Here is a 20,397-nt window from a genome sequence, read left to right on the forward strand (position 1 = left end):
GCATCCCAATGGCCGTATTGAACTTGTCAGAATGTGCTACCCCTCTAGTAGAGCAGCTCTATTAATGTGCTGGCTACGAATGCAGCCTCTGTATTCAGTAAGCAGAATCTGGTTCCTCACTAAAGCTAAACAGGCCAGAGCCTGGTCGGTACACTGGTGGGAGACCTTTGTGAAAATGTAGCTTGCTGCTGCAGCTATTTTTATTCCGGCCAACAGGGGTGATAAATTACTGGCTTGAATGGGTGCAAAAGTCTTAGTATAATGACGATGCAAAAGTCTTACCATAAGGAACTGGACTTCAGAATGTAAAAAGAAGCAACATTTTGATAAAGCCTTAGACCGGCACCTGTAAAAAGGACCATTGTTCAGGTGAGGCATTAGACTGGCCTGACATTCTGTTGTCATTATTTCCCCACCTTAATCATAAATTTGACCTCATTGTTTAGGCTGTCAATGCATGCTGATGGCCATATTAAGCTTGTCAGAATGCGCTACCCCTCTATTAGAGCAGCTTCATTAAGGTCCCTGCTTAGAATGCAGCAGTTGCATGCAGTATGCAGAGTCTGGTCCCTCACTAAAGCTAAGCAGACCAGAGCCTGGTCAGTGCACTGATGGGAGACTTAAATATAATAGGTTAAGTTTTCTTGTATTTGCACTGTATTTACTTCACTTAATATTTAAGGTACTGAAATTTTTTTTTCTTGTTTAAGTTAATTATACCTCTAGAAATCACTATGCCAAATAAACTACATTACAGCAATTACATTTAAAAAGTTAATTTTGAAAATAATAATGTTTTCCTTTCTTTCACATCCTTGCAGGTGTAGATGGTGATTACTGACATTTGTTGAATCCAGGTGAGTACAAGATAATGGTGTGGACAGAAAGCTATTTCCCACGCATCCGGCTCTGATCTGTACGGTTAGAGCCCCACATGACCATCTGCAGCCATTCCGCAAAGCCAGAGGAGTATTATTAATGATTTTAAGTTTTCCTCAGTCTGAGTACACAGTGTATCCCTGTTCTGTTGTTCAACATTTGAATGTTGTTGTTTTTTTATATATATATCACTAACAGAGATTTCTAAGAATGCTCAGAGCAAGACTCTAAAATTGTAGCTGTTTTCTACAATCTATAATATATGATTATTAATGATATTATTATTAAAGCTACTAAAAGATTTTACAGAAAGCACCTCTCAGTTTCCTCAGCTGTCTTAATTTATTGGCATCAGCACGGCATGATTATTTTGGGGGAAGAAAATGCTGAAAAATGCTAAAATACATTCATATTCATTACGTTAGACCTGAGAGCCAGTTTTATAACAGTATTAGGACATTTCTTGCAATCACACATGGAAATTTGAAAGTTCATTAAGAAGAAAGGGAAAACTGCCTAAGCTGGATGTCTGGAATCAAAATGTAGCATTTATGCTATTCTATGGCACTGTGTGCGTGCATAGTTTTAAGAAAATTAAAATAAAAAGATTTTTTTTTTAAATTAACATTTGTGTTTTTAAAACATTTTACATGGCTTAATTTATTACAAAATTCTACAACAGATCTGTGGGTTTCACACTTCCTGAGCAACCCAGTTCATATTACACACTTCTGCTTTCAAACTATTATATACAATTCCTTTCAAAAGTTTGGGGTAATTTTTTTTTCTTTCAAGGAAAAGAATACTTTCATACAGCAAGGATTCAATTATTTGATCATAAATGACAGTAAAGACATTTATAATGTTACAAAGATTCCAATAAATGCTGTTCTATTGAAATTTCTATTCATCAAAGAATCCTGAAAAACATTATGGTTTCCTCAAAAAACAATATTCCGCAGCACAACTGTTTTCAACATTGATAATAATAAGAAATATTATTAGAACAGTTTCTGATGGATCATGTGACAATGAAGACTGGAGTAGTGACTGCTGAAACATCACATGAGCTTTGAAATATATGACATTTTAAATATATCAAAATGATCAAACATCAAGTTGTAATATTTCACAATATTTCTGTTTTACTGATCAGATAATTGCAGCCTTGTGAGCATAAGAGATTTCTTTCAAAAACATTTTAAAAAATCTTAATGATCCCAAACCGATGAATGGTATTGTATATATTATATAAAAACCTTTGCTATATGGAAAAAAAGAATTAAGACCCAAAAAGCCATGGTTTAAAGCAATCTATAACCGCTAAAGGGGTGTTGACGTGGAGCTGAGTGCCTAAAACCCCTTAGCTGTTATAAATTCACTGTAAATCACAGCTTCACAGGGCTTATCCCTTTAACAAAATGGTTATTCCATATACATAGCAAGGTTTCACAAAATAAAACAAAGCAAATCAAATGTAATGATATTAATAAAAACACTGTTATTCTGCTAAACAATGTAGTTCCTCAGAAACAGATGGGATTGCAACAAAGTGGTGGCCGAGCAACACACAGAAGCAGAAAACAAAGAGGTGCATGTTTGTAGAGTAATTTACAACAGCTTTGAATACAGCTCAACCAATCAGAATCAAGGACTGGAACGATCCGTTTTATAATAAACCAAATTCTACATGTTTCCTTTTGCATGTGGATGATGAAATACCAGAGTTTTATTTTAAAAATGACATTTTCCTCTATCCAGCGCTTGACCTGAAATGTCATGCCGGTCCTAAATAATCAGTTTAAAGGTTCCAGATGCCAAGGCATATTCAGTGCAATCCATAAGTCTATGGTATGCTAATACAAGTCTCATTTTTGCTTAAAAACTTTTTTTTACAGCATTTTTCTTTCTCATACCAAACAAAAGATATGAAAAGGTTTCTTTATTTAATACATCTGTACCACTGCATCCTTAGTATTGTTAACATGAATAAAGTGAATCAAATGAAATTGTGGTTGAATAAAGGTAACTTTCACTGTTCCTCTGCTTTTAAAATTCCATGTTCAAGAGCGGTCAATATTTTAATAACTGAGAAGGATGACCAACTGATACTAGTTTCAGAAAAGCAGAATGTTCAGATTTTGTCCTCTTTTTTTTCTTTTCATTTTAAGAAAGCTAAACATATCTGTATAAAACACTCATCCAACAGTTAAACATGCCTCCTCCCATTGTCCTCATGTCTAGAGTCCGAAGCCCCCACTGATGTGAGCATCTAAACATTTCATAACTACTGATTGTCAATGTAGAGGCCAGAAGCATTTGAAAAACAGAACGGTACAAAATTCCCAGTCCATTCAGTCAACCATCGGCAGAAGTCATATTCATCCCAATACTCAAACGTACATGGTACATACTGTATTGACAATCTATGAATAAGACCTCAGTTAGTGTTGTTACAGACAAGCAGTCCAAAAATAAAACGAACGATTAGTAAAAGTGAAGTACTTCCAGAAAAAAATGTTTCTGTAAAAGAATATGGCATTGCAGAGTCTAAAATGTTTGGTAAAATGCAAAAATTGCCATCTGCTTGAACTCCTTAGAGTTGCATGAAAATGATTGACTTAAACGGTTACTGCAGGATGAGCAACCAAGAGATAATTCTCCCATAATCCTCTAACGCTCGCATGACTCATTCAACCTCTATTGTGGAGGAAAAACTAATGCTGTTTGCTTTCCTTCCGTTACATTTACACAGCATAAAGAACAATTACACCTAAAAATGATAAAACTTGTAGAAGGTCATTCAAATGCAGTGTGACCTCAAACACACCAAAAAAAAAAAAAAAAAAAACACATCACACACTCTGTTCAAGGTAGTTTTGTTCTCCCATTATCCCCAGACCAATCAGAAGCTTCTTCCAAATAATCCAGCGATCAGTGTAAATTCTAATGCATCTGTATGTGTTAAAAGTGTGGTTGATACAGAGCTACCCGTCCGCTAAGGCAGCCCGATGCGAACTGACAGTGAGTGGGTGAGAACTTGGAGGTGAGCACCACATCGCTGTGAGAGTAGATGGAGCGAATCTCCCGCAGCAGAGCCGTCCGCACAGGCATGCAGTCTGCCAGCTCGCCACAGTGCTCATCGAACGCCAGCAAGCGCACGCCATAACCGTACGGCGAGCAGATGAGCCGGCCGTCGGGACTGAAGCACAGCTCCTTAATGTAGCCCCGTCCAACATTAGCCTCCTCGATGTAGTGCGTGAGACGCAGAGAGGAGCGAGGAGACACCGGAGGTCGAGGCGGAGCTCCCTCTTGAAACTCATACACACACGTCCACTGAGAAAGACAGATATGAGACTGTTAATTCATTTTTACATGCTCCACAATTCTTAGGTTTAGGTTACAGCACTGACCTCCTGGTCGTCCATGTTGCTGGAGCATCGTAACAACGTGGCCCAGCATTTGGGATGCAGTTGCAAGGAGGTGATGCAATTCCCACGGTCCCTCTCGCCCGGGATCTCCGGGGTTAAAACCTCAAGACTGTTTCTGGGTGACAGACCTGGATAAAGACAAAAGATGAACAATGGAGTGAAAACTCTGTAGTAAAAGCAATATTTGGTACTAATGTACATAACATATTAAACTCTTACCCTCACATATTAAAGTCTTACCCTCTCTGTGTGGATGGGTTTTGCTGTCAATGGTGTGACGGGAACCTCCTGACCTAGAACCTGCTGATGAACCTTCTGAAAGAAAAGAGACTTGATCTTAAATGATGACGATGGGCACAGGATTCCCAACACAATTAACCAGTAGTTCACTGTGTCATATGGTGTTTGATAGGGTTGTGCAGCATTCAAAATTGAATTAAAGCGTAGTCCACCCCAAAATTAAAATTGTCATTACTCACTTGCCCCCATGTCGTTCCAAACCTGTAAAAGCTTTGTTCGTCTTCAGAACACAATTTAAGATATTTTGGATGAAAACCGGGATGCTTGTGACTGTCCCATTGACTGCAAAAGTAAAATACACTGTCAAGGTCCAGAAAAGTATGAAAAGCATCATCAGAATAGTCCTTCTGCCATAAGTGGTTCAACCGTAGCATTATGAAGCAACAAGAATACTTTTTGAACACAAAGAAAGCAAAAATAATGACTTTATTAAACAATTTGTCTCCTCTTATGGGCATCTTATGCTCTTCTGTGTCAGCCGCACCACAAGGATGCAAATTTTTGTGGCATGGCAGACATAGAAGTGCATAAGCTGCCTGCGTTCAGCTCATATTCTCTAAAATGGTGCTACGGTGATGTGTAGAGACACAGAGGAGAGGAATTGTTGAATAAAGTTATTTTTGTTTTCTTCACATACAAAAAGTATTCTTGTTGCTTCATAAAATTCAGATTGAACCAGTGATGGCAGATGGACTATTGTGACGATGCTTTTCATACTTTTCTGGACCTTGACAACTTACTTGGCAGTCAATGGGACAGTCACAAGCCTCCAGGTTTTCATCCAAAATATCTTAAATTGTGTTCCGAAGATGAACAAAGCTTTTACAGGTTTGGAACGGTTTTGTTTGTGTGCGGCAGTCGTCCGTGAGGGGCTGTCACGCTGTTTTGTGTTTATTTTATTATTAAAGTTTTGATTTAAATGTCCGCCAGTTCCCGTCTCCTCCTCCCCGTTATTATGAAGTTTATATATTGTTACAGTATCCCTTTAAGATTTCCAGTTCTATTCCAGTTCCTGAGGACAAGCATAATGTTGTAGATCTATTTAAAAGAAATGCTGTTCTTTTGAACTGTATTCATCACAAAATCCTGGATGAAAAAACGTATCACTGTTTCCACAAAAATATTAAGCAGCACAGCTGATTTTAGCATTGACTATAATAAATGTTCGAGGAGCATATCAGCATATTAGAATGATTTATGAGGGTTCATGTGACACTAAAAATATTTGTAATTCTGCTTTGCCTCACATAATTAAATTAATTTCAAAATACATTTATTTTAAATTGTAATTTTCACAATACAGCTGTTTTATTACTGCATTTTGGATCAAATAAATGCCGCCTTGGTGAGCATATGAGACTTTCCTATTTTTTTTTTTTTTAAACATTTGTAAACCCAAAACATGATTGCTTGTGTATGCTTTGTTAATATTACTTAAAGTCTGAAGTCAATTTATACACGTTTCATTAGATTTAATAATTTTAGTTTTATTTTATGGACCAGTGGAAAAACATTTCATTACACAGTAGTTAATTACCCATCAATAGCAAAATTCACCATTTGAATGCTAATCAATTTTCATGCCACCTCCATAATTTCAGAGCTTAGTATTCATCTTTTCAGATTCACATGTATCTTCTTTGTTTATGCTTTCTGTAAGTACCTGTGCTGAGTGGAGCTCTGCGGGACCGTAGGATGCGGTAGCTGCCGACCTCAAGGCTCTGGGTGAGATCAAGGTCATGTAAGATGAGCAGGTAACCAGAGGAGGTGGAGATTAACATCTTACTGCAGTCTGGAGTCAGACGCATTCGCATAAGATAGCGTGTGTGGAAAAACTTCTTGTGTGGACAGCCATCCTCTGTGAACCTAAACAAACAGCAAGTGCAATGACACACAGTCGCACACAACCACTTGTATATGCACTTACTCTTAAAAGAGTAGTTCACAAAAAAACGATTAATCACGTTTAATCACATCCAAAGTTAAAGATTTTGTGAACATAATATATATGTGTGTGTGTACTGTGAATATTATTATGTATATAAAAATACATTTTGAATATACATTTTGAAAATATTTACACATACATACATATATATATATATAATTCATATAATGTATATTATTTATTAATATATTTAATATACAAACATAACATTTTTCTGAAATATACATGCATGCGTGTGTATTTATATATAAATAATAAATATACACACTACACACATATATTATGTAAACAAAACCTTTTATTTTGGATGCGATTAATTGTTTGACAGCACTAATTTTTTTTTACAAAAATTAAAAACGCAGCATGTGTCTTATAAATATACTTACCCTAAGATCATTCAGTATGTAGATTAGTTTGTTTCTAAATCAGGACCAATTAGGAAAATTTTACATGACTCCACTCCATCGACATTTTGTGAAGTGAAAAGCTGCATGTATGTAAAACAAATCTATCATTCATACGTGTTTAACTTCAAACTGTTCTGCCTATAATACGAGTCTTCCATCCATTATATTGCTTTCTCCAGTGAATAAAAGGTCTAGTCTGAATCAGGAGAGAAATAAACTGTACACAGATCAAACTGTTTACATGTGAAAACTCTACAAAACAGTTCTAAACAAATATGTCTGTGGATTCTGATGTGAGAGAACAACAGGGGACGGATTTAGTGGAGGAAGCATTATTTTGAATAATGGACTTGCATTTTGTGTTTTTAGTTTAGACTTTCATTCTGACGGCACCCATTCATTGCACAGCATCCACTGGTGAGGAAATGTTTCTCTAAATTTCTCTAAATCTGTTCTGATGAAGAAACAAATTTCGTTATGGATTGGCCTGTGGGTTTTAACAAATGTAAAAAAAAACTGTGAACTATTCCTTCATTTAAGCCAGCTAGGAAACACAAAACCTACCTGTTGGTATCCCATGTGATGACATTTCCGTCAAATCCTGACGTCACCAGCAGGCGAGTGTGAGTATCATACTCTATGTTCTTGACCCAGCTGGCGTGGCCATGCAATGAGCACACCTTCGAGTTCAGTTTACGCAAATCCCACAATGCAATAGTGGTGTCATCAGAGCAGGTCGCAAACAGCCGGTTGTCGAGAAACCTGAATAGTACACAGCCAAACAAACTTATACTTAGACAACACTGTGGTCATCCTCATGGACTTAATGATTGTGCCAGGCATTATGTCTGTGTGTAAGAGATGGAAAAACAAAAGGATCACAGAAGCAACTAAGACATGCTAATTTTGCAGTGTGCAAATCCTAGTGTTTAATATGTAAATGGTTATGAATTAGTTCTTATTACTATGAATTAGTTCTTACATTAAAACTGATATAGAAGAGCTTTCACTCATGTAACTGAGGTTCCTGCACACTGTGATCAATTATATATTGTGTGCACATGTACCTTATGTTGTTTACACAGTCCTCATGAGCCTCCACCAGTGTTTTGATATGTCTGGAAGAAACCGGGTCAAACAAAAGCACTTCTGTCTGCTCACAAGCAACCGTCAAAACTGACCTAGAAAAAAAAATTATACAGGTGTTTGTCAATTAGGACAGAAATGTTCTCTATGGTAGATGTATCCTATTGTAAAAAAAAAAATAAATAAATAAAAGAATAAATAAAAGTGTTTTGCTTAAATCAAGGATAAATGTGTATTATATAGAATAGATCGATAACATTAAACATTTGATTGCATCGCCTAGGTTTATTTCATTATTGCTTTGGCTAATTATTATTATTTTTTTACATTCTGTAAACTGCAAGTGCAATTTTTAGAACTGTTTACATCACAACTCTAATGTGCGTTTGCAAAATGTAGTCACCCAAAACATTTAATTCATCCTTCAAAAGCCTATGTGTCAGCAAATCCGCCAATGTCATTAAAATTAAGTTTTTTATTTTTGTGAGCGCTGTACTGGTCAAAATGTGTCCATTTCTTTTTTACCAAACGGTGAACTGTTGACATGGACAGCTTACTACACCATACATTTTGTCTAGATGAAAGCTTCTATGCATCACACTAAGCATTTAAGTTTACTGGGTAAATTCAATACCATATTACACACACAAGCACACGTCACAAGCATCCCATGTCAAAGACATTTATGGAATATATATGCGCATGTCTGGGAGACTTTGATAATTGAATGGATCATTTTGCATGTGATGGCCAACAGCAAGTTTAGACAATGATAAGAGTATGAAAACTTTACTGATCAAGTCATCAGTTTAATATTTGCAGGCTATGTGCATTTAATTATTGTGCAATAACTATGGAATTGTACTTTTTTTGCACACATGCAATTAAAAAAAGTTACAGGAAATGTACATTTATTTGTGTGACAAAAAATTCTGAAAATATTTCTTTGAGGAAAAAAATACAACAAACAAATTGGAGAAATGAGCAAAAGAGATTTATAGAAAAAAATGTGTCAAGTTAAACATTTTTACATTTGCCACTTTCTCTATTCTGGGCATGTTTATGGCATTTATATTATACATATATATATAATAAATACATCTAAAAACAAATTTAAATACTAATTGATATGATAGTGTTTAAAAAAAACTTTAATTAATGGCATTTCTGATCTTAAAACTGTAACTAATGCGCTCCTGTTTGAAGATCAGAAATATTATTCATTTGTGTGTGTTTTCCCCATGACTTTAGAGTTGTTGTCATTACTAATCTAACCAGTATTTTTTTTATTTTCTTCCCTGAAACGAACTGATTACTTTCCTGATTTTTATGCTTCTAAAACTACTTGACTGCTAGCTAACTTAAGTTATCTGCAAGTTAAAGCAAAGTTTTCCATTAAAAGTTTGCATTTGTTCCATCACATATACATGTTTTAATAAAAAACACATTTGGAAATAATCGTTTAAAGTTTTTGTTCTAACGCTTAGTAGTCAAAAGTTCACATAACTGAAGATCTTCAGTCTCGAGACACTCAAACACGGATTGATCGACGGGGCAACACTGAACGTAACGTTACCCGTCTGGCGAGTACTCCAAGTTGAAGACAGCTCCGTGGGTTTGTGTACTGAGGTTCACCGAATCCGTAGCCGGGCTCATGGACGAATAAAGCCGTGTCATGTTACGGAAATTATCTCGCGCGGGGTCTACAAACGGCCCCCTGCGGACTGTCCTCTTGCAAATCCACGCGAACAGAGAGTCAGCCGCGCTCGAGCCCCTGCCCCCCGAGCCTGTCCCGCCGTCCGCGGCCGCCTCGAGCTCCCAGCTGACCTGTGTCCCGGCGCCCCCGCGGCCCGCCTGCGGAGAGGTTGGTCTGCTGGAGCACCTGTCTTCATCGCTCTCCTCCGCCAGAAGCAGGTCTGCGCGCGGCTCCTTGCTGTCGCCCGGCTGTCCCGAGCTCATTGTTGCACGAATATTGCTGGCGGCTCCGTTTTGAGGCTCACCCAAACTCAAACTCCTGCGGATTGCGGACAGGCACTGGACCTGCGAGCCAGGCCGTCTTGCAATATGTGCAGAAACCGCTTAAACATCTATTAATTCATACACAAGTCTGCTGCGGATGTGTGCGGATACAACAGACGACGTACTTCCGGTTCCTTCTCTGCATAAATTAAAACCCAACTGAGATAGTGACACGGCTTTGATTGCTTTTGTTTTAAGACTTTTTAGACTGTATTAAAAAAATAAAGTCTTTCCAACTTAAAAATTATATATATATATATATATATATATATATATATATATATATATATATATATATATATATATATATATATATATATATATATGTTTTTTATGTGTTGACTTTTAACACATTTAACGTTTACATTTATGTACCATAAATACACCAATACGTGCCAAGTCAGATTACCATACACGCTTCCTATCAGAAGTGCTTGTGACTATCAATTTTCTGTATTCACTGCTGAAAATCCATACATGGTGGATTCACACCACATTCACATCTCTTGCAACTTGTGATGGGAGGAACGAAGCTTCGCGAAATCGAATCTCTGAATCAACCAAGTGATTTGATTCACTGATTTGAAGCGTTCAAAACCCCCATATGCTGAAAGTATTTACTTGTCCAGAGCGGTGTTACTGTAAGAAAACTCAGTTTAAAAATGCACGAGACAGTTACGAACCAAGAGCATTTTTTAATCCTCGACTGTAAATTTAATCTTAGTCGCAAAATTGCTCATATTTGCTAAATGCGATTGTACGCCTTTAAGATATTATAGACAGTAACATGATTTTCGGTAGAGCTCAGATTGTTTCATGCATAAATTGTAAAATAAATAAATATTACCGCTGTCTTTGCCTAAGTTCTGATTGTTCCTTTAAGTTCTGAGGTCTGTCCATGACTAGACCTGGCTCTATACATTTTGACCAAAGACTACACATACAAATTATTTTAGAGGGACTTTGTTATAAACCAAGATCACCATTAGTTCATGGGTTCACCAGATCAACACCATCTAGCAGCGAAACACCTGAATTTGGAAATGTTTCGAATTACATATGTTCTGCAATCATGTCAAAACCACTGATTGGAAACAAAAGATCATTGTTTCAAAGCTTCAAGAAGCAGTGTTTCTAAAGCTATACTATACTATATATAAACTATACTGACAACACAATCACAGTGTTCTTGAGAAAATGATTTATTAAAAGGCTTCCAAATACTGAAAAAAGAAACAAAAAGCAGGTTAGTTTCCAGAATGATAATCTTATTCAAATCTAAATAAGATCCACACTTACTCTACATATTCAATCACTGCATCAGTAAGATAAGTTCTATTCACTTAACTGAAAATAAGTTTTATGATGTATAGTTATGCAAGAGTTTTTTACTTCTTATTGCAAAAATTCAGACTCAGCATAAGAATTTGAAGCTGGATTCAGATCTGAAGCCCTGAGATGTTGCATCTCATCCTCTGCTGGATGTTGCGGTCACACTTTTGCTGCATATTCTTCAATGTGGTATGACAAAACCCATTGCACTGCAGTGCTATCTTTTCAACTTAAAGGGACAGTTCACGCAAAAATGAAAATTCTGTTCTCATTTACTCCAAACCTTTATGACTGACAAAAAAAACGATATTTAGAAGAACCAAACTGTTTTGGTGACCACTGACTTCTATTATAAGGAACATTTCACAAAATATTTTCATGTTCCACAGAAGAAATAAAGTGATACAGGTTCGGTGTAAATGAGAACAGAATTTTCATTTTTGGTTTAACTATCCCTTTAATGACCATTATGCTCTACAACATATCTCGAACTCTCTGTGTTTGACTCTCTATCATGCTGTCGTAGACGGAGCGATACACACGGAGGACCTCAAGCACCGCTGGCCGCATGTGAGGCTCCTTCCGCTTACATTCTGTGTAGATCTGAAACAAGTGAAAATGGATGACATCGCTTCCCAGGACATTCCCCAATAAGAAACGTGTCACATCTGGAACCTTCCAGATGTCCGTCATTTCATCGTAACCAGGCATGGCTTCATCTGAGAACTGCACATCCTCGCTGTAAGGCCACAACTGCTCAGGAGCAACGAAGTCCCCGGTGAGCTCATGGTGTCCGCACTTCACCCCTCCCCGTCCCCTCTCCACCTCAGGCAGCGCATCCAGGTCATTGGCCAACAGGCGCATGTCGGATGTGAGCAGGAACTGGCTGAGAGTTTTGTGCAGGTCGTTGGAGTCACACATGACACGGATGCCCACTGGACTGCTGTGCAGGTACGCCAGGAAGGCAACGTAGTCTATGGCCAGCTGTAGTCGAGTATGCCAGGAGTTTCGCCAGCGATATTGGTCTTGAGTGAGGGTGGCATCGAGAGTCAATGCTGATCCCAGAGGGTGATACTCTGTAACAAACGTACCATCCTCTTCACACTCCCCTACAAGCGTCACGACGTGGGCGCTCTGCAAGGCACGTAGCATTGACAGTCCATGGAGGAAATCATCTGTATACTGCTCCGATGACAATACGGAGAGCGCCACCTTCTGCCCTCGCCACTCAGACAGATAAACCTAGAAAACACAATCATACATCAGTTTAAGTCTTAGAAGATGTATTACAGTTCTCTTATAATTTACTTGATTACAAGTAATAATGTCATAAATAATGTTGACTTTCTTGAACAGGCCAATCATTTCGCTTCAGAAGACTTTGATGAATCATCAGGAGCTGCAGGTATTAGTTTTGCGTTTCCTGGATTGCTTTTTTCTCAAAGTTACAGTACCCATTGTCTTGCATTTTGTGAATCACCAAGGACCATGGGTTAAGCTAAAAATCATATTTAGTGATCTGCTGAAGAAAGAAAGTCACCTATTACAGTTGTGGCCAAAATTATTAGAACACTAGTATTCTGAGAGGCTAAAAATCTTTTGTTGCAGTGTGTCAGTAGGAAATATCAGTTTACATTTCTAAACATTAATTTTGCCATTCCAGAGAGTTTTTGTTTGCACAAGGAGTCTGACAACAGCCAGTGCTCCACACAGAGATCTGATCTCACCATTATCAGTCTGTCTGGAATAACATGAAGAAACAGAACAAGCTGAGACATACTCAGTCCAGAAGATCTGTGGTGACGTCTCCAAGATGCTTCAAGAAACTATATGAAAAGTGATATTTCCTACTGACACACTGCACCAAAATATAAAGAAATTTAGATAGAACCATTTTTAACTAGTGAAGTACTAGTGTTTTAATAATTTTGGACACCACTGTACATTTTGGATGATATTGTTTTCCATTTGTTTAAATTATTAATAGAAAAATTAGTTATCAAAATAATCATTAGTTCAGGAAAACTCACCTTCTTCACAGCCCCTTGTCCAATGAGCTTCACACGGCGGACATCAGCACGGATTTCAGGGCACTGAAGCCAAGGGGTACAAGTGGTCATGGTGCCCACTTTAAAGTGGCGAAGCGGGCACTGTGTGTGTGCTGAGAGAGGGTTAGTGTCCTGAAACAGGGCATCTAGGTAGAAATACAGCAGTAGATTGGCACAGAGGAGAGCTGCCAGACAAAGCAAGACTGCAGGCAGTCCACACCTCATCCCAAAGGTGCCACCCATAATGACATCCTAACCTGTTTATCAAAACACAAGAAGAGATTTCAGACAAATATCACGTGGAATGAGAGAACAGCACTCAGATTATCAGATATAAGAGGTTTGGACTATAAACGGTTTGAGTGCAGCATATAACTCAAAACAGATGACATCTATTAAGACTTTTTAAAAAGCTTCCTATTTGAGAAATTTCGGATTCGGGGAGTATTTAAATGCCTTATTCGAGTGTCAGATGTTATAATGCAATTTGTAATGCAAAAACACAGAATGATAATACAAAAGAGACTGTTATTTTGCCCAGAGGTTAATTGTGTCTAATATGATTTTATGAGTTTATGCCTTGAACACACCAGTTTGCATTAGTATGAGTATACTGGTTCACCAGACGCAGACACAAATGTATTCCAGTTCATAAGTCGTCAAAGCAGTTAATTTCAGATCAGTGCAAGCGTTGAATAATCTGTCGGTTCAGATTCCACCATAGACAGTAAAATAAATTTCCACGCCGTAAAAGGATTCCACGCCGTCAGATTCCTCGATGTTGTTGTTCCGGATTGTCTTGCTCTATGAAGTTACAGCAACGCACTGTGCCTCGAAGACACATCGCCATCTAGCGCCATAACTGGGTAACAACATCGCAGTCCTGTGCACGAGGGGAGAAGGGTCTGTCTGCAGACGTACACGCTTGCACGAGGGCGACAACTCGACAGCACTTCTGATATATGGAGAAAAAATTATCCCAAAACTATTTTTTTTCGACAATATCTGTTGCACAGATGGGCGCTCAATATAAACTAAATAGGCCTTTAGTACAAAATTCTTCCCGTTTTGCTTAGATTTAGGACTGTGACCTTTGCAGTTTCAAGTCTCCCCTCAGCGTTTATAAATTAATGAATAATGGAAATAATGTTGAAACAGTATTTTCTATTTCGTTTGACATCTTGGATTACATAGAAATATTATACACAAAAAAGTACAAAAGAATATTTGTAAAAAATAACACATCGTTGTCAGTGTTACTGTAAAAAAAAAGGTCAAACATTGCATTGTACATTACATTAAATGTCCAAATACTTAATACAGTGGCCCCAAATTGTATTTGGATACTTAAGACACAATCAATCATGTATACATGTCTTTGCATTGTATAGCAAAATATAGAAATATAGACAATTTATTTTAAACAAATATAGCAAAAATCTAATTTTATGAAATGTGTAGGTTTCAGAATTTGAGCCAAGATAGGCTACATTAATCAAAATGGAGACAAGATGACCTGGACACTTTCTTATTGTCAAACTGTGAGCAGGGACATGTTAACACGATGAACTACACCATGAATATTCTGTTTGGACACTTGCATGAACCTGAACTGAAGTTGACCTTAACACCAGTTAAAATTATAATTAATTGTGAAAAAAAGCTCTAGAATTATTTATTTGCAGATGCTACTTGGTTTAATATTTTGTATCTATTCCGATATTTTTAAGTGTGACATTTTCAGCTGCCCGAATATTGACTACCTTAGTCAATGTAGTGCAAATTAATAGGAAAAAAGCAGGAAGCAAGATGGTCAAAATGGGGGGGGGGGGGTGCTTTTACACTTTAGGTGCTTTTGTTATTAGTTCACACACAGTGAGTTATATTTTATTCATAAGAGAACACAAGTCGGTCTCCAAGGTTTCCATGGACAGCGTTTATTAAATATTAAAGCATGTGGTGTCGAATTGACACCCTCGAGCCACAAGCCCTTCTTTATCTGAAGATCAGGCAAGACCTTTAATGTCAGGGCATGCACTTTACCTGGTGCACGCTCTAGTTTCAGGCAACCTAAATTTGTATAATGTGGATTTTTTGCCGGCAGAATGGAGCGACGCACATCCCGCACTGAGGAGGAGCGAGCGGAGAGGAGAGTGCGGTTCCGCGTGGCGTCGGCGCACAGCGGCCGCGTGCTGAAGGAGGTGTTCAGAGACGCGCTCGAAGACTCCGCGGACACCGACACCACTGCGAGCTCAGAGCCGGAGCGAGCAAACTCGCCCGTTATCACGGAGGCCAACGGCCACCTGAGCGGCCTGCTGCTGGGACCAGAACCGGACGACAGCGGCAGCGAACCGGACGAGCTGCTCATGTACGCCAGTGCAACAAAGGAGAAGCTCTTCACCGGAAAACGCGTGAACATCTTCAGCAAGAACGGAACGATTCGGGGCGTGAGGGATAAAGTGAGCGCGGGACAGGTGCTGTTTAACAACCTGTCCAAAATGTATGGGGTAAGGTTTATTTGGAGCAATATAGTTACTTAATGCATTTATACAGCTGTGAAGATTTTTCTGTAGGCATGAAAAAAGAAAAGGAGAAACTGGATGGGTTAGTTTTTAATAGCTGGAAAAGGAATAACAATCACCCTTATTAAGACATTCAGGATTAATGCCCGACTAATTGCTGTAAGAAAGAGGCTATTTTTACATAATAGCATGTCCAGGTTATATTTCACCTATTATTGGCCTAAAAGTCACACACACACACACACACACACACACACACACACACACACACACACACACACACACACACACACACACACACACACACACACACACACTCAAATAAACATTATCCTTAAAAAATAAATATCTTGGTGCATTGTTGCTATGACAGTTAAGCACGATAATATACAGTAGGCATTTTATACAGAGTAGCCTATAATTTATTTTTCCTTTTGATTTCCAGGTGTTTTCATCAGATGCATCCAACAAAGTCTCATAATTCAGAGGAAAATTAATACTCCACTTCATATATACAGTATCACGCATTATCAGATATAATAATAAAGAATTTTTACAGTACAATGTGAAAGTGTTACCAAGTGTTACAGCAAGTAAAAAGTTTGGACACACCTACTCATTCTTTATTATTAATTATTATTACAACAACAAAAAGTAAACTAAATTAAAACGTGTGTGGTGTAATTTAGATTTGTGTAGAAATGTCTAGATAAAAGAGTTTTTAATCAATTTGGTTTTAAATTCAGTTAGATGTTCAAACTTCACTGCTAGAATGTTTTTTTTTGTATAGAAATAATGCTTCCAATGTAATGTTACTGTAGTTAACCTGTATATTACTCGCTCTTGAAGAAACCACAAAATAATTTATCTTGCTAGTTCTATAACATCAGTTCTGTTGTTACAGTATGACTCTAAAAGTTACTTGCCAGATCGTATTTGTCAATATTATTTGGTTAAAGGTTCACACTATTTCACCATTATCTGTAATGTGTGTCTTTCAAAGGATTCGCTTATTATGAACCAGCCTAAAAGACCATGAGATTTTGTCTGTAAACAGCCCTGGATGTCCTGCAGCAGAGGATGCTGGGTCACAATTTAGGACGTCAAACTTGGTGGATGTGGAACAGGCTTGAGCGTGTGAAAGTGATGAACGGTGGCCAATGTTTTATTCATTTATTTTTTAAAGTGCTTTTCAATATTTGTGTATATTGTAGTGCTGTAAATATATTTTATATTCACAAAAGCAACTGAAGGGATCTGTAAAGTCAACTGGTTGCTTAGAATGTTCTCTTTGCATATGTTTGAGGTGCCTTTTCTTTATTTGGACCTTTCATTGTTTGTGATTAATTTGTGATTTATTTGTATTTTTTTGAAAATAACATGTAGGAATCAAGTTTTATACATATCTCTTACATTTTAATGCAATAAAATAAAATAAAAAGTCAATAATTTTTGGAATATAACATTTTGCATGCATAATCAGATTATGCATGCATTTCAAAATAATAAATGATTTTGCTAACCCAGCTCTTCAGGTTTTTCCAGCATTTTGTTTTTTTATTCATCTGACAAAAATGTACAGTAACTTTGATTTGCTGCAACTTTGACAAGCAATGTGATATTTATGTATGAACTGAGTTTTCATTTGATCTTAGAGTGATATAGTAGTTGAGATTTCAGAAGACAGTAAGGAGAGCGAAGACACCGTACAGAAGAGCACAGGGGTAGGCCACCAGCAGCTGCTGCCCACTCATGTCAAGAGTGGAACTGAAGATCTTAGAAGCTGATAGACTGCACCAGCCAATCACAAACAAGGCCAACAGTGTTCCCAAGAGCCCCCTGGATTAAAATAAAAGCCACTTGTTATTCACATGCAACACAGCTGAAATTATACACCCTTAAAGATAAGGTTAAAAAAATGATTTTTTTAAGTTTTGGCTCCCCAAAGAAGTTTTCAGTAAATAGTTCTTTAAACAACCATATTTTTATAAGTGTGAAGAACATTTGAATAAATAGCATAGTCCATACCACAACTATAATGATAATGACACAGAAAAACTATTTGGTTCCAATCATTTTCAGAACACTGAAAAACAATAATAAAAACAGCCAATCAGAATCCATCCTGTATTAAAAAAATTTAGCATCTAAAGGAATCGTTCACCAAAATATGTAAATCTGGGGTTGGGCTAACGGGTTAAAATTTACACACAAACTCAGGCCATTCAAGGTGTGTGTTTCTTCATATGAACAGATTTGGAGAAATGTATCATTAATCAATTATTCACCAGTGGATCCTTTGCAGTGAATGGGTGCCATCAGAATGAGAGTCCAAACGGCTGATAAAAGCATCACAATAATCCATAAGTAATTCACATGGCTCGTTATTACGGATTATGAACTCATGTTTTGGCCAGAAGTGACAGTTCAAAGTTGAAACGGATGAAACGTTTCTTATAAAATGTACAGCTTTCAATTCACAAGATGATGACTGATGTCATGTGGACTTCTTGTAGATTATTGTGATGCTTTTATCAGCTTTGTGAACTCTCATTCTGACGGTACCTCAGTGCGTCTGTGAAGATGCTGATATATTTATGGTTATAGTTATTATTCTTGGTGTGAATGGGTCTGAATGGCCCACAGATGCCAGTAAAGAACCTTTATGTTTAAAAATTTATGGAAAATGTAAATAGACTTGGACATTTGTTGTGGTCTAAAACTGTTTTTTTATTTGTTGTGGCTGTAAAACACTCAAATGTCAAATGTTTCTATACTGTTATGGATACTCACTGAAGGGAATAAAGAACAGCAAAGGCAGAGAGTCCCACCATTGGCAGGAGACAGTATCCCAGAACACTCGCCACACATCCACTGGATATGCTGTAACTGCTCATCAGGTTCAACAGCATGTACATCCCCATACATCCCAGAGCACTGATGCCATACACATACCCAAAGTGTGCTTTCCCTGCCTGCCGAGAGAATACACACACAAATCCACAGGTACATGCTCTGGACCTTACATGTGCTTTCACTTCCCCTGTGCATTACAAATCATCGTGTACCTCTAGTTAATGCTTTCAAAAAAGTTCAGGATGTAGTTTGTACCATCAATAGTGTGGCTCCCAGAGCTATGCAGAAAAGAACAGGCCCAGTGAGATCTGTCTCATTCATAATACTGCCGTCAGCGGGTTTCAATGGATTTAACACAGTCAGAGTCTTCTGCCAGATATGGTCAAAGTTAATGCCCAACTCTGAGGAAAAATATACACACTTCATTCAACATACATTTTCTTTTAAGTTTGATTAATGCATACAATGGCTAATTTTGAAAGCTAAGTATGCAAGTTTTCAGTGTTAAAAGAGTTCACCCAAAACATGTTGTTTCAAACTTATTTTTTCCATACTATGGAAATGAAAGGCTACCGGCAACTGCTTGGTTGCTGAAATTCTTGAGGGTGTGTAAATGATCACAGAATGTTCATTTTGGGACGAACTATCCCATTAAGGTGCAATCACATTACAGAAATATTTTTGTATGAAAATTTTCAATTTTTCTATTATAATTATTGTGATGTATGCAGCACAGCTTACACAGAAGTCACATTCTAACCAAGTAGCTTTCTGCTGGTCAAATAAATAATTTTGATTACCTTCTAAGAGCGGTGGTTCTGCCTCATATGAGTCTATATATTCTGTTTGCTCCGGTGGCGCTACAGGCTGATACACCTGTCCAGTATAAGATGCTGTAGTGGTATATTCATCTGCTAAATGTGCGGAATTATCACTGATGATCAGACAGTAAATGATGAATCAACAATTAAATTGCACACAGAAACACATTAGCTGATATACATTAATAAATGAAATATTACACCCACACTTCATGGTAGTCTGGATTGACGTAGGCAGGATCATAGCCATATACATCTTCCTTCTGACCATCCATATAATATCCAGACTGATAGAATTCTTGTTCAAAGTTTTGAAAATCTCCCATTCTGCTTAAAATAATGAAGAATGTCTACACAAATTCATTTGCAGTATAAACCAATTCTGAACTTCACCTCTTACCTTTACGTGTCCTTTAAAGTCAGGGTTTGATTTGAAGATCTTGGTTTGTTTGCACTGAGTCTTTGCTTGGTCACTGAGCAGCTGTTTTGCTGTATGTGTTTATGAGAAGCTATTAATAGTCTTCTATATTTACTTGTGGGACATGAGCAGCACTATCAGTGTGCTGGGAGGTCATGTTGTAAAGCCATCCGGATGATCTTTAGATCTACTGGCTGAAGATATGCTCATCACTCAATGTTCAGTACAACTTCTGTTCAATTCAATTATATATTCTGTTTCTGTCCATTATAATTATTTTCCTAACATGGTTACAGAAATATAGGCAGGACAAAAAATGACATTTTTGTT

At 37.4% G+C, this 20,397-nt stretch overlaps 4 protein-coding genes across 8 annotated transcripts; 1 reads left to right on the top strand and 3 right to left on the bottom strand.

Annotated features, from left to right (window-relative positions):
• Window positions 1-2,806: 2,806 nt before the first annotated feature.
• On the bottom strand, window positions 2,807-10,213 carry LOC132157151 (DDB1- and CUL4-associated factor 10-like). 4 transcript variants are annotated; one of them, XM_059566356.1, is made up of 7 exons: window positions 9,628-10,213; window positions 8,033-8,146; window positions 7,530-7,727; window positions 6,274-6,476; window positions 4,551-4,622; window positions 4,293-4,438; window positions 2,807-4,215 (listed from the first exon to the last, which is right to left on the bottom strand). In XM_059566356.1, the coding sequence occupies exons 1-7, from the start codon at window positions 10,008-10,010 to the stop codon at window positions 3,844-3,846; spliced, it is 1,488 nt and encodes a 495-aa protein (XP_059422339.1). In that variant the 5' UTR covers window positions 10,011-10,213; the 3' UTR covers window positions 2,807-3,843. The 4 variants fall into 4 exon arrangements, with proteins under 4 accessions (XP_059422339.1, XP_059422337.1, XP_059422336.1 ...); XM_059566354.1 differs by having other exon boundaries at window positions 4,530-4,622; XM_059566353.1 differs by having other exon boundaries at window positions 4,530-4,625.
• A 1,043-nt stretch (window positions 10,214-11,256) lies between these two features.
• Window positions 11,257-14,169, bottom strand: pomk (protein O-mannose kinase). The gene is made up of 3 exons (XM_059565528.1): window positions 14,041-14,169; window positions 13,433-13,707; window positions 11,257-12,644 (listed from the first exon to the last, which is right to left on the bottom strand). The coding sequence occupies exons 2-3, from the start codon at window positions 13,691-13,693 to the stop codon at window positions 11,877-11,879; spliced, it is 1,029 nt and encodes a 342-aa protein (XP_059421511.1). The 5' UTR covers window positions 13,694-13,707; window positions 14,041-14,169; the 3' UTR covers window positions 11,257-11,876.
• A 1,183-nt stretch (window positions 14,170-15,352) lies between these two features.
• Window positions 15,353-17,411, top strand: grxcr1b (glutaredoxin and cysteine rich domain containing 1 b). Of its 2 annotated transcripts, none has more exons than XM_059565530.1 (2): window positions 15,353-15,957; window positions 16,976-17,411. In XM_059565530.1, the coding sequence occupies exons 1-2, from the start codon at window positions 15,556-15,558 to the stop codon at window positions 17,009-17,011; spliced, it is 438 nt and encodes a 145-aa protein (XP_059421513.1). In that variant the 5' UTR covers window positions 15,353-15,555; the 3' UTR covers window positions 17,012-17,411. The 2 variants fall into 2 exon arrangements, with proteins under 2 accessions (XP_059421513.1, XP_059421512.1); XM_059565529.1 differs by lacking the exon at window positions 16,976-17,411 and adding an exon at window positions 16,418-16,712.
• Window positions 17,412-17,502: 91 nt separating this feature from the next.
• Window positions 17,503-20,181, bottom strand: zgc:123321 (Protein YIPF5-like). Its single transcript, XM_059566357.1, has 6 exons — window positions 20,050-20,181; window positions 19,857-19,976; window positions 19,629-19,762; window positions 19,084-19,229; window positions 18,766-18,947; window positions 17,503-17,811 (listed from the first exon to the last, which is right to left on the bottom strand). The coding sequence occupies exons 2-6, from the start codon at window positions 19,973-19,975 to the stop codon at window positions 17,649-17,651; spliced, it is 744 nt and encodes a 247-aa protein (XP_059422340.1). The 5' UTR covers window position 19,976; window positions 20,050-20,181; the 3' UTR covers window positions 17,503-17,648.
• Between the last annotated feature and the right edge of the window lie 216 nt (window positions 20,182-20,397).

This window comes from Carassius carassius, chromosome 14 (genome assembly GCF_963082965.1).
Source record: "Carassius carassius chromosome 14, fCarCar2.1, whole genome shotgun sequence".
NCBI classification, from domain to species: Eukaryota; Metazoa; Chordata; class Actinopteri; order Cypriniformes; family Cyprinidae; genus Carassius; species Carassius carassius.